Raw genomic sequence first — 12,799 nt, forward strand, 5'->3', positions numbered from 1 at the left:
CTACCGTATGGTAGAATATTTTAGAAAGTTACTAGCTGTTGGTATTACCTTCAGACTGAGGTATTTGGTTACATTTAATATTTTAGAACGAAAAATTTCAGTCCTGACTCTCTCATGTTCATGCTTTTTCTTATCGTATTTTCCACCTCATACCCCAGGCTCCCTGTCCTCCCACCCAAACCAGATGTGGTGGGCGTGATGATAAACTGAAGTCTGAATCAACACGTAGATGTGCTGAGTCTTTCTGAGTTGTTCTTGCATGAAGATCCACAGCCCTTGCATGGGTTATTTGTGAACAAACCAGGTCAGAAAGTGTCAAGAGGGTTTTTGACAGTCAGGGTGTGTAGCTAAGCTACTTTTTGTCCTTGTTGACATTTCATACATGTTCTTGGCTTGTCTTTTGCATTTACAAATTGTGCCAGTAGGAGACGTTACAGATTTCATCCTTTGGTTAGTTTGTGCTTGACAGTGGAATAAGACTCCTTGTTTCTTCTCCCATACCAATGCTGATACTCTATTTCAGTATCTGTTTCCTGACAGATATTCTCCTTCCATTTTTATTGTTTTGTTTATTATCCACAACTAAAAGAGTAACTGACTGTAAATCAGCCTGTAGTTCTAGACTTCTCCATGTAAGGAAGCATCTGTGTCAAGCCCCTTAGAATCAATAAGATTACCTTGCATTCTTTTAAACTCCCACGTGTTTAGGGCCATCTTGTCCAACCCTTGCTCACTGGACAACCTCCTCTTCTGAAGAGTCAACCCCTAAACTGCTTCTATCGAAAGTACATCCCTCAAGAAAGGGCACTAAAACTGTACAGGCATGCTCTTAGCAATGCCTGATACAATTGTTGCAAGACTTCCCTACTTTCATATTCCATTCCCCTTGCAATACAGCCAACGTTCCTTACTGCAGTACCTGCATCCTGACCTTTTGTGATTCATTTACAAGAACATCCAGATGCTTCTGCATTGTAGCATTCTGCATTTGCTCTCCATTTAAAAGATTATTCTTCTTGCCAAGTTAACACTCTCACGTTATACTCTGTGCCAAATTGTTGCCAACTCACAACCGACTGCAGACACTTTGTATCCTGTTCACAGCTTGTTTTCTTACCTCAATTCCAACAAACCTGACTAAAAAACAGTTTGCCCCTTCATCCAAGGGATTGTAATAGCAGCTGAATGCCCCTTATGGGAGAGTGTAGAACTGGAGGATCAGTTTAAAAGTGTGGCCTCCTATTTAAGACAGAATTTTTTTTTCTCTCTACTGGCAATTCCTTCCCCAGAGAGCAATGGGGTCATAATGACTGAGTTAGAGTTTTTTTCAGTCAAGAATCTAAGTCTTGATGGGAAATAGGGGCTACAATCCAATCAGCCACGACCTCCTACAAGGGAGCAGGCTCAAGGTGTGAATGGCCCACCTCTCCTAATTTATATGTTTTTAAATAATTGAATTTCCACTGCTGATTGTTGTGGCACCCCACTAATTAGAATTTGCCAATCTGTTTTTTCTTTTAGTCAGGATAAATGGTTCATTTTCAAAGAACAGTGGATGCTAGAAAACAGAAACAAAAATAGAAATTGCTGGAAAATCTCAGCAGGTCTGGCAGCATCTGTGGAGAGAAAGCAGAGCTAACATTTTGGGTCCAGTGATCCTCCTTCAGAATGCATTTATCCTGACTGTGTTTCCTGTAGCCAATCTTCAATCCATGCAAATAATCACTGAACTCTTATTGCCTTGAGCTCTTAGAAAATTCAGTTTTGAAATCCAAGTACATGACATCACTTGGCAACCCTTTATCCACCCTCCATGTTTACTGTGCTAAGTGGAGACAGATCTCGCGACTCAAAGGGACATTCTTGAGATACTATGAACTATTAATAGCAGCAGAATTCTATTCAACTACCATCTACAATCCCATGACCAGGCATATGCTTCATCCTACCATGACCATCAAGGTAGGGGCTGAAGCTCATGTCAGTTATGTGCACAGGAAGGTGTGCGAGCAGCAACACCATGTGAAGCTACATCATTAGGATACTTGGGTGCTAAAGAGTGGAAGCAGTATCCAATAGACAGGGCTAAGCAATCCCATAAACAAATAGATCCCTCCAGTATGTTGTGTGGTATTACCACTGTGCTAAATGGGACAAAGTCAGAAGTCAAACTACACCAGGTTATAGTCCAGCAGAAATCACAAGCTTCTGAGCACTGCTCCGTCATCAGTTGACAAAGGAACAATGCTCCAAAAGCTTGATTTTTTTTCAAATAAACCTGTTGGACTATAACCTGGAATTGTGATTTCTGAATTTGTCCACCTCAGTCCATTACCAGCAACTCCACATCATGGCTAAATGGGACAGACTTTGAACAGATCTAGCAACTCAAGACTGCCCCTGCATGAGGCACTGTGGGCCATCAACAGCAGCAGAATTGTACTCCAGCGTAATCGGCAACCTCATGGACTGGCATATCCCTCACTTCACCATTACCATCAAGACAGGGCATCAGCCATGGCTAATGGTGAGTGTGGGAGGGCATGCCAGGAGCAGCTCCAGGCACATCTTAAAATGAGGTGTCCACCTGGTGAAGCTACCAACCAGGACTACTTGCATGCCAAACAGCATAAGCAGCCATTGATAGACAGAGCTAAGCAATCTCAAAGCCAAAGAATCATATCCAAGCTCTGCAATCCTGCCACATCCAGTCATGAAAGTTGGTGGACAATTAAACAACTCACTGGAGGAGGAGGAGCCACAAATATTCCGTCTTCAATGATGGAAGGGCCCAACACACCAGTGCAAAACAAGAGGCTGAAGTATTAGCAGCAGTCATCAGCCATAATGATCCATCTCGGCCTCCTCCAATGATCTCCAGCATTACAGATACCAGTCTTCGGCCGATTCTATTTACTGCAAGTGATATCAAGAAATGGGTGGAGACATTGGATACTGCAAAAGGCTATGGGCCCTGACAACGTTCTGGCAATAGTACTGAAGACTTGTGTTCTAGAACTTGCCGCTCCCCTAGCCAAGCTGTTCCAGTACATATACAACACTGGCATTTACCCAACAATGTAGCAGATTGCCCAGGTATGCAATCTTGGACAAATCCAATCCGGCCACTTACCGCCCCATCAGTCTACTCTCGATTGTCCGTAAAACCATGGAAGGTTCCATCAACAATGCTATTAAGCAGCACCTGCTCACCAACATCCTGCTCGGTGATGCTCAGTTTGGGTTCTGCCAAGGTCACTCGGCTCCTGACCTCGTTACAGCCTTGGTTCAAATATGGACAGAAGAGCTGAATATCACAAGTGAGGTGAGAGTGACAGCCCTTGGCATCGAGAAGCCCTAGCAAAACTGAAATCCGTAGGTATCAGGGAGCAAACTCTCTGGGGTTATACCTGGCACACAGGAACATGGTTGTTGGAGGTCAGTCATCTGAGCTCCAGGACATCGCTGCAGAAGTTCAAGGTGGTGTCCTAAGCCAAACTATCTTCAGCTGCTTCATCAATAACCTCCCTTCCCTCATAAGGTCATAAGTGATTGTGCAATGTTCAGCACCATCTGCACTTCCTCAGATACTGAAGGAATCCTTGTTCAAATGTAGCAATATCTGGACAATATCCAGGCTTAGAGTGGCGAGTAACATTCCACACTAGTGCCAGGCAATAACCGTCTCCAGTAAGAGGCAATCTAACCACACCGTCTCGAAATTCATCACTGAATCCCCCACTATCAGTGTCCTTGGGGTTATCATTAACCAGAAACTCAGTTGGACTCACCACGTAAACACAGTGGCTGCAAGCGCTGGTTAGAGGATATGAATACTGTGGCAAGTAAGTCAAAGCCTGTCCATGATCTATAGGGCACAAGCCAAGCGTGTGATGGAATGCCACTTGCCTGGATGGGTGCAGCTTTAACAACATGTAAAAAGCTTGATAACATCAAGGATAATGCAGCCTGCTTGATTGGCATCACATTCACAAGCAACCCTTCCCTTCATCACAAATGCTCAGTAGCAGCGGTATATACTATATACAAGATGCACTGAAGAAATTCATAAAAGATTCAAACCCACAATCATTTCCATCTACAAGGACAAGAGCAACAGATGCATGGGAACTGCACTACCTGCAAGTTCTCTCTCAAGCCACTTGCCATACTGACTTGGAAATATATCACCATTCCTTTCATTGCTGCATCAAAATCCTGGAATTCCCTCCGAAAGGGCATTGTGAGTTAACACCACAGCCTGAAGATGACTGTGGTTCGAGACGGCAGCTCACCACCACCTTCTTGAGGATAACTAGGGGTGGGAAATAAATGTTGACGAGCCAGCAATGTCCATGTCTCCCCTTGAATTGGAGTAGGGTCCACAAATATCCCCACACTTGATGGGGAAACCCAGCACATTCATGCAAAACCTAAGCCTATTGTATTTGCAATAATTCTTCAGCCAGACATACGTAATGTATGTTCCATCTCTGCCTCCTTCACAGGTCATTAGCCTTGTAAATGCCAGTCCGTAGCCACTTCAAGTCATTCCATGTGATCAGTAAAATGCTGAAGGCCTTGGATACTGCAGAGGCTATGGGCCCTGAGGATATTCCGGCCACAGTAGTGAAGATTTGTGCTCCAGACTTAACTGCACCACTAACCAAGATATTCCAGTACAGCTACAGCACTAGCATCTACATGAAAAACTGTCCAATTGTGTGCTGCCTGCAAAAAGCAGGATAAATCCAACCTTGTCAATTATTGTCTCATGCGTCCAGTTTTGATTTTTGGCAAAATGACTGACAGAAGGAATTATTGATAGCGATGGTCAGGTAGCATTTGTTGAGCATTAACCTGCTCACTTGCACTCAGTTTGGGTTTTGCTGTGGCTCACTTGTCTGACTTCATTACATCCTGTGGCTGGGCTAGAATCCTGAAACACTGTCCCTAACAGCTCTATGGATGGCCTTGCACTTCCAAAGACTTCTGTTCATCACTTGCTCCAACTAGTTCAATTAGAGATGGGCAATAAACAATGGCTTAGCCAGTGACACCCATTACAAACAAGAACCTGTTCAGACCTAAGAACCACATGTGTTCCAGCAGGAGTCACTATGCTGTCACTTGAGTTCACTGACTAGCTGTGGCTTAGCTACAATGAGAGTTTGACCCACATGCAGTGGTACATTTCCACTAAATAGATGGCTAAAACAATATGAACAGTAGCTACACTTGCAGTCAGTCAGCAATTTTAATTGCACAATGTTTGAGGGGAATAAGTCTTATTAAAGCAGCAAAACCAAGAACAGTTTACAAAGCACTGAACAACTTTGGAAGTAACATTTTGTTTTCATATTGGCTGAGTACATCAGGCAATGATTTACTTATCAAGCCATTTGAGCTGTTGTACCTGAACTTTGTAAGTAACTTTTTAAAGAAACATGACTTACTGCTAGATCTAGATAAGTGTTCATTTGTAATGCCAGATCCACCCAACATGCAACAACTGTTAAGCTCATCACATTGCAGTCAGACTGGAGGTGGTGGTATAGTGCTATTGTCACTGGACTAACTATCCAGGGAGCTCAGGTCAATGTTTTGGGGCATGGGTTCCAGTCCCACCATAGCAGCTGGTGAACTTAGATTCTGTTATTAAATCTGGAATTGAAAGCTCATCTCACCAATACTATGAACTTGTCATTGATCGTTGTAAATTGATGCTCTGGTTCACTAATGCCCCTTAGGGAATAAAATCTGTCATTGTTATCTGATCTGGCCTACATATGACTCCAAACTCAGCAATATGCTTAACTCTTAATTATCCTCTGAAATGGCCTGGCAAGTCACTCAGTTCAGGAGCAATTGGGAATGGGCCACAAATTTTATCTGGACTTGCTAGTGGCACCCATATTCCATGAAAGAATCAAGGGAAATGCACTTACCACCCTCCAGCACAGAAAGAGACCATTCAGCCTATTGAATCTATACTGACTCTCCAAAGAGCATCCTGCACAGAGCCAGGCCCCCTTCCCCACTCTATCACCATAATCCCACATTTATCATGGCTAACCCACATAGACTGTACATTAATATAGCATGGCCTATCCACCCAACTTGCACACCTTTGGACTTTGAAGGGGAAACGGGAGCCCCTGGAAGAAACGCAGACACGGGGAGAATGTTTGTGTGGAGTTTGCACAGTCACGCAAGGCTAGAAACAAACCACTGAGCTTTAACAACTTTAGTCTGTTTTGTTTGTTGCATTAGGTCATGGCCACAGTCACTCACTCTTCAATGGAGGAATTCCTGGACTAAATCATGGACATAGTCATGGAGAGCATGGACACAGTCATGGACACAAATCTGTACATAGCCATAGCCATAGCCATAGCCATGGACATTCCCATTCTCAGGAGCACAGTTACGGTGAGTTATGCAGTGCAAGTTCAATAATAATGCATGGATGCTTTATTGTCAATAAATTATTTGATTTCTGTCCTTGATTTATCTTCAGTTATATGACCTAATTATCTCATCTATACTATTGTGTAATGTTTTCAAGGACATGTCTTAAAATGAGTTTATTTTGTTCAGTGTCAAGTATCATGTAATTGATGCTAATGAAGTACAGTTGAAGCAACAAATGGTTTTGTGTTTGTTGTTGTGCATTGTGATTGATTTCTGAAATGTTGACTAGGGATTCTCTGTGAGCAAATAGTTCTAATCCTATTTACCTGGCTTACTCCCATGCTTCTGAGACTCCTTTTCATTTGTATTCTTGCCTAAATCCTTCCACTAATTTGAAGCCCAATGTTGTAAACTCTGACTTTATGTAGGCTCATCATTACTCCTTGGCTTTGGTCTTCCTGTACAGACACAACCTAGGATAAACATTTCTTTTAATAGTCTTATCAAACTGAAACGCTTCTCTTTAATATTTTGTGAAGTGTGCATCCAGTTTTCTCTGCTGGAGGCCCACAGAATTAGTATCTAAATCAATGCATGATCTGGGTTTAGTAACCTTATGCAATATGAAGACATCTTGCAAAGTGACTTGGTATATTTGTCTCTGAACTTGAATGTAGTTTTAAATTCCCAGTAGATAGATACAAGATGGGATGCTGAGTTATACAGATCTTGCTGCTTTCTGGGTTGCTCACAGGTGTTTGAACTGATTTTGTTCAGCACAGCTAGTTCCAGTTGTTGTGCATCTACCTACAACCTGGGAGTGGACAAATTGGCTCAGATTCTTGTTCTTGATCATTGTCTTGAGTATGCGAAATGTAAATGTTTGGGAAGAATCTATTTTGGATGGTCTTCTGATATTAACTGCCTAACTATGCATAACAAATGGCTTTATAGGTGAAGTTTCAGAAGATTGGTGATCCACACACAATCCTATATCAGTACAACCCAATGTCTTAAAAATCAGAAGGGGCAAAATTGTTTCTTAACAATTATCATAGAATGGTTGCAAAGGGGAGGCCGCTAAACCCGTCATGTCTGTGCTGGGTCTCAGTGCAATTCACCTTGTGTCAATTCCTTGCCTTATCCCCTGTAACGTTTGCAATTTTTTCCTTTTTTGTTTAAAGATTACAATCCAATTCCCTTTAGAAAGTTTCGATTGACTTGGCCTCTGCCACACACACAGACGGTGCATTCCAAATCCTACCCACTCTGTTTGGGAAAGTCTTTTTTTGTGACAGCTAAGTATATAGTTTACAGCTGGTGATTTGCAACACATTTCCACTATTTTGTAATTTTATCAATGTTCATTTTTGGTTATGTCAATGGAAAGGCATCCAGTTCTTGTATGCTTAGCCCCAGAAAATGATGAGGGTAAAAACATCTCTCCATTTATGTGCATTTGTGAACCACTTGCATAAAATAATCCCGTTCTTAATCTTCCTGTTGCCGGGATGGTGTTTACACTTTGGAAGTTGATAGTTTAAAGTACACCGCTGGTACTAACAGCCAAGAGCAAATTTAGCTCCATTTCCTCTCATTTTACAATTTTAACTGAAAACTTTCTTTCCCTTTTCACTATTCTAAGTGTGGTTTACTCCAGCTGTGTGATCAGTAATATGCACTTGCTGATAGTCATGGTCACCAGTGCACAGGAAGAGGCCAGTTGACTCTTTGATTCCATTTATTGATTTTTTTTTAAGCTATGAGTGATATATTTATTATTATTATTTTTGATATATCATTGCTATAAGCCAAGAAAATAGACATCAAGATTTATATGCCTCAAAATCTGCTGTTTGGCATATGCCGAAACTCTTAAGTTATAGAACTATCTTGTAACTCACTATCTTCTATCAATGCATGAGTTGTACTTTAATAATTGTAGATAACTATATTTTTCTGTGCAGAAAGTTACCAGTGTGATACACTAGAAGCAAAAGGATCCAATAAACAGATTTTAGAAGGTTTGTGAATTGATCATTTTGTCATAAAATTGTCACTAACTCAAGCTGACTTTATTATTCTTTATTACAAAACTGATGAGCAGTCAAGGACTATTGTGAACTTGCTTTTCTATCTCAAAATGTAGGAGGCCTTCCATAATATTTTGAAATCAAAAATGGTATTGCACAGGAGCATAAATAATTTCATCTCATTTTTCTCATTTTATAGGAGTTTTTCTGCATATTGTTGCAGACACACTTGGCAGTATAGGTGTAATAATATCTGCCCTTCTGATGCAGAACTATGGCCTTATGATAGCAGATCCTATCTGCTCTATGTTGATTTCCTCCCTTATAGGAGTAAGGTGAGTAACTTGAGGTTGCTATTCTTCTAGATTGTTGGATATTTTTGAGAGTTGTTGCAGGACAGTGTGAAATCAAATTGTGACTAATGCAATTAAATAGGACAAGAGCCTTAAGCTGACAAGCTGACTAAATATACTTGAAGTATATGGGGGTAGGGACATGGAGTGCTCTCTGGACACAATTCAGCTGAAACATTTGTCATTCCTTTATTATCGTTGCAATGAGATTCATGCACAAAGCTCTTCTTTCCTATCACCATAGCAAGTTTTCTAGCATTGAATAAAAGATACTGACTCTTATTGCCCTACACTTTTATGCTGTCCAAGATGCTGGAATCTTCCCATGTGAATCAGTTGGATTGCCCTCCATACTTCCCTTCTTAACTTCTCCTGCCCTCTGTTCCCATCCACATGTTTGATCTTTGACCTTCAACTTTCATTGCATTTTTGTTTAACTTGTATTAAAAGTTGCACAAAACCTTATGAAAAGTTCATTGTTGGCAGCAGTCAAAGTCAGTAAACAGTTGTAAGGGCAGCGACAGTAGTAGGAAGGAATATTGATTTTGCTTGTTCCAGCTATTTTGTTTAATCATTGATTTTTCTATTATTTGCTTCATTTTTAATAACCATTTGTTGAATGGTGTTTGTCAGTATCTAAAATTTCTGTGCTGAAAAAGATATTAAACATAATATATTTCACAATGAATTTTAACTTGTGTGTGCTTTCCTTGATTTCCAGAAATGTTTAATTACGATTTCCTCTACATCAGTTTCTTGATTTCCAATTGGTTTGTGTCCCTTGCTTGTTTTGTTGTGAAACATTGAGCCTTCCTCACAACCACCCGACCTATAGGCCTCCCAGCAAATTTCATGCCATCGACATTCTCTCCATAAACCAAGAAATAGCTTTCCTGCGGATGTGCTAGCCACTAACACAGTCCTATGTTAATTTACTTAAAGTAATTTGGAGCTTTTATTCCATTTGTCAACTTTCTGCAAACACAGAAAAATCTTTAAAGCTCCTTTTCAGTTCATGGGGAAGGATAACACTGAGACCATATTAAGGATCTGAAGGAGGCCAAATGAAGGTGGGATAAAATTCTGTTTCTCTAACCCTGTTCAAGCCATTCTTCTGCTTCTCTATCCAGCAGCTTCCGTTACCCACAGCCATTGAGGCAAATCATTACTTTTGGTATTGTGATTCCTGCCCCAATGCTTCCAGATCTAGAGGTTTCCCATAGCTGTGTTAAGTACATAAACTTACCCTTGTAAACTGCCTGCTTTTACTGTCAGGCCTCAAACTTCGAAGTATTCCCAAATGTTAGCAACCTTTTTTCTCCTATAGTTCTTTATATTCCACCCACATTTTAAACAGTATTCCCAATGTCTGAATCATTTCTCTCAAGACCGTGAGGGCTGCCTTCCTCATTGATCCAGGATTTACAGTTCTCCTTGCCATAACTCTTCCAGTTTCTGACATACTCCTCACCTCTGGACACTTTTTTCCCTGAAACTGTTTATATATTGTATCCAATCTTAGTTCCTTGATTCATTTTTATCATGACCGTATAAAGTATAAACACATTCAAATTCTATTATTTACCACAAACTGCAATTCTCTGTTCTTGCATTTAAGTTATACGAAAAGAACTGCAGGAAAGCAATGTTGTAATGGCAAAAATGGCTATTACCACTAGGAGGTGCTCAAGTTAAGGCTTGTGTCAAAATAAAAGCAAAGCTTTTAAAACACACAGCAGATCCGTTCCATCTGTATAGAGAAGGGACAATAATATTTTGATTTTAGAATTCTGGAGACATTTTACTGCTTAGACTGAAATGCTTAGATTTGACGTCTATTCTAAAGTATTGACATAGTCAATCTTTTGCTGGTCTGTTGCTAGCACTTGTTCTGCTCTGGGAGCAGCCTGATTTGTACTGTTTGAGTCCATTTGACCCTTGCTGTTCCTGAGTTTCACCCATACCAATTCTACTTAATAGCATTCTGAGACCAAATCTTTTTTTCTCCCATGTTATTATGCCATCCTTTTACTATCAAGCTGCTACTCTTGCTTTCTATTCTGTCTAATGTTTCTGAAATATCATGTACCTTGGAATATTTATTTCCCAACCTTGATCACCTTGTAGCCATGTCTGTGCATTGGTGATTAAATTTTAAACCATTTAAATTTAAACCTCTTTGTGACACTTCAGCTCAGCTGGAAATTTTTAAGGTTGTCTTAATACATTTAGAAAGCATAATAAGATTAGAACAAGTTGGTATGATTGTACAAAAGGGAAATCTGCTTCACAAATTTTAGTTTTCTTTTGAGCATGTATCAAGAAGTGTAGATAAAGAACCACCAGTGGAAGTAGTATACCTGGTAAGATGCCAAAAATAAGGCAACATAGAGTTAGTTTAATACGTTAGCATGGATAGAAGAATGATTAACAGATAGGTGCCACATTTAGACTCCTACAAGTTGTCAGGGTGTGACCAGTGGACTAATTATTCTGGTCAGGAAATCTAAAACATGGACGCACAATTAGAGAATAGGGGCTGATCATTTCAGACATATGAGAAATTACTTCACTCAAAGGGTTGTGAACCTTCAGACTTCAATATCCCAGAGGGTTGTGGATGTTCTGTTAAATGCATTTAATCTTGATACAGACAGACCTCGTGATGTTACAGGAAATTAATCAATATGGAGAGCAGGCAGGAACATGGTGTTAAAGCCCATGATCATTCAGAATGGTGGATCAGGCTTACCAGGCTATATGGTCTACTATTCCTATCTCTTGCCTTCTAAAGTAGGTTGAACCTGTACTATGACTTCATGCAGATGATAGATGAAAGATGTTGTTCATTTTCCTTTCCTTGAATTAAGCATGTATCTAGGTTGATGCTGCACTGTTTCATCACTGTAATGCAGTATTTTCAGAAATTGTTTCAAGGAGATGTTAAACTGAAGCCCAAACTCTCTATGAAGGTAGCCACATAAGATCTCTGAATAATCTGAACAGCATGCAGCCATTGGTGGCCTGGCCAAGATTCACCCTTTTGACCAAGATTACCTAAAGTAGAACTAAAGTTAATTATTTAACTGTTGTGGGATCTTACTGTACAGAAATTGGTTGCCATACTATTATGAATGGGAAAAACTTCCAAATAAATTAATTGGTGTGAAATATTTTGCAAATTCTTCAGAAATTGAGAGGGGCCATTTTAAGTTGAACTTTACTGAAATATCAAAAACTTGTTCAAAAACCACCAGATTTCAGACAACCTTTTTGACTATTTATTTTCCAATAAAAATGAGGCTGTTGTTTTTAAATTTAACTTGTTGCATTCATTGTACTTGGCATCCCCATCGTGTGCCTGGAATTTAGTAATGTCACCCAGCATTCTTGTGTTGCATACGTATTCATTGTAAGAATTTTAAACAAGTCAGCTTCATTTAATGTGCAATGCTGAAGTCATTGTTGACCAGTTCGTCATACTCGTGTTGTACAAGTCAAAACCATTTTGGAAAAATTTGAAAGAGCCAGAATATTTTAATTGTGCTTCTAGATGATTTTCAATACAAATAAACATCAAAAATCCTCAATATTCAACTAATTAACTGAAACCCTGTAGACAACACTGGTACTCCTGTTGAAATTTAAAAATAAAAATTAGACTGAAACTGCCTCACTTAAATTTAAGGAATTCATGAATGCATGATTCACACTGCTACTGTTTCTTGGCAGAAACCGTATTCTTCCGAATTCTGTGCGCATCTAATGTGGTTTCTGCCTTGTTGTACAGGTGTCTTTTCTTTTTCTAGCATGTGCAACTCGCACAAAGTTAGGGTTGCCTTTATGTTGATTTGCTGAGTTGTTTAAAATCAGGGTAAAATTTAAAGTAATCAAATTTGCACCCCACCTCATGATCTGGAACTAATTAAGCAATTTGTCTGCTCTGTCTGCTCTGTCGCTCTGTCTGTCTGTCTGTCTGTCGCCCCCCTCCCGCACCGC

The 12,799-nt window shown here is 40.0% G+C and overlaps 1 protein-coding gene across 1 annotated transcript in view; it reads left to right on the forward strand.

Annotated features, from left to right (window-relative positions):
• Window positions 1–12,799, forward strand: part of LOC109915342 (zinc transporter 7) — a 41,594-nt gene that overhangs the window by 5,313 nt on the left and 23,482 nt on the right. The window contains exons 2-4 of the mRNA XM_020514951.2: window positions 6,274–6,432; window positions 8,382–8,438; window positions 8,647–8,782. Of these exons, the coding sequence (XP_020370540.2) occupies window positions 6,274–6,432; window positions 8,382–8,438; window positions 8,647–8,782 (352 nt within the window). The remainder of the gene's footprint in view (window positions 1–6,273; window positions 6,433–8,381; window positions 8,439–8,646; window positions 8,783–12,799) is intronic.

The sequence above is a fragment of the Rhincodon typus genome, chromosome 10 (genome assembly GCF_021869965.1).
Source record: "Rhincodon typus isolate 14 chromosome 10, sRhiTyp1.1, whole genome shotgun sequence".
Classification (NCBI taxonomy): Eukaryota; Metazoa; Chordata; class Chondrichthyes; order Orectolobiformes; family Rhincodontidae; genus Rhincodon; species Rhincodon typus.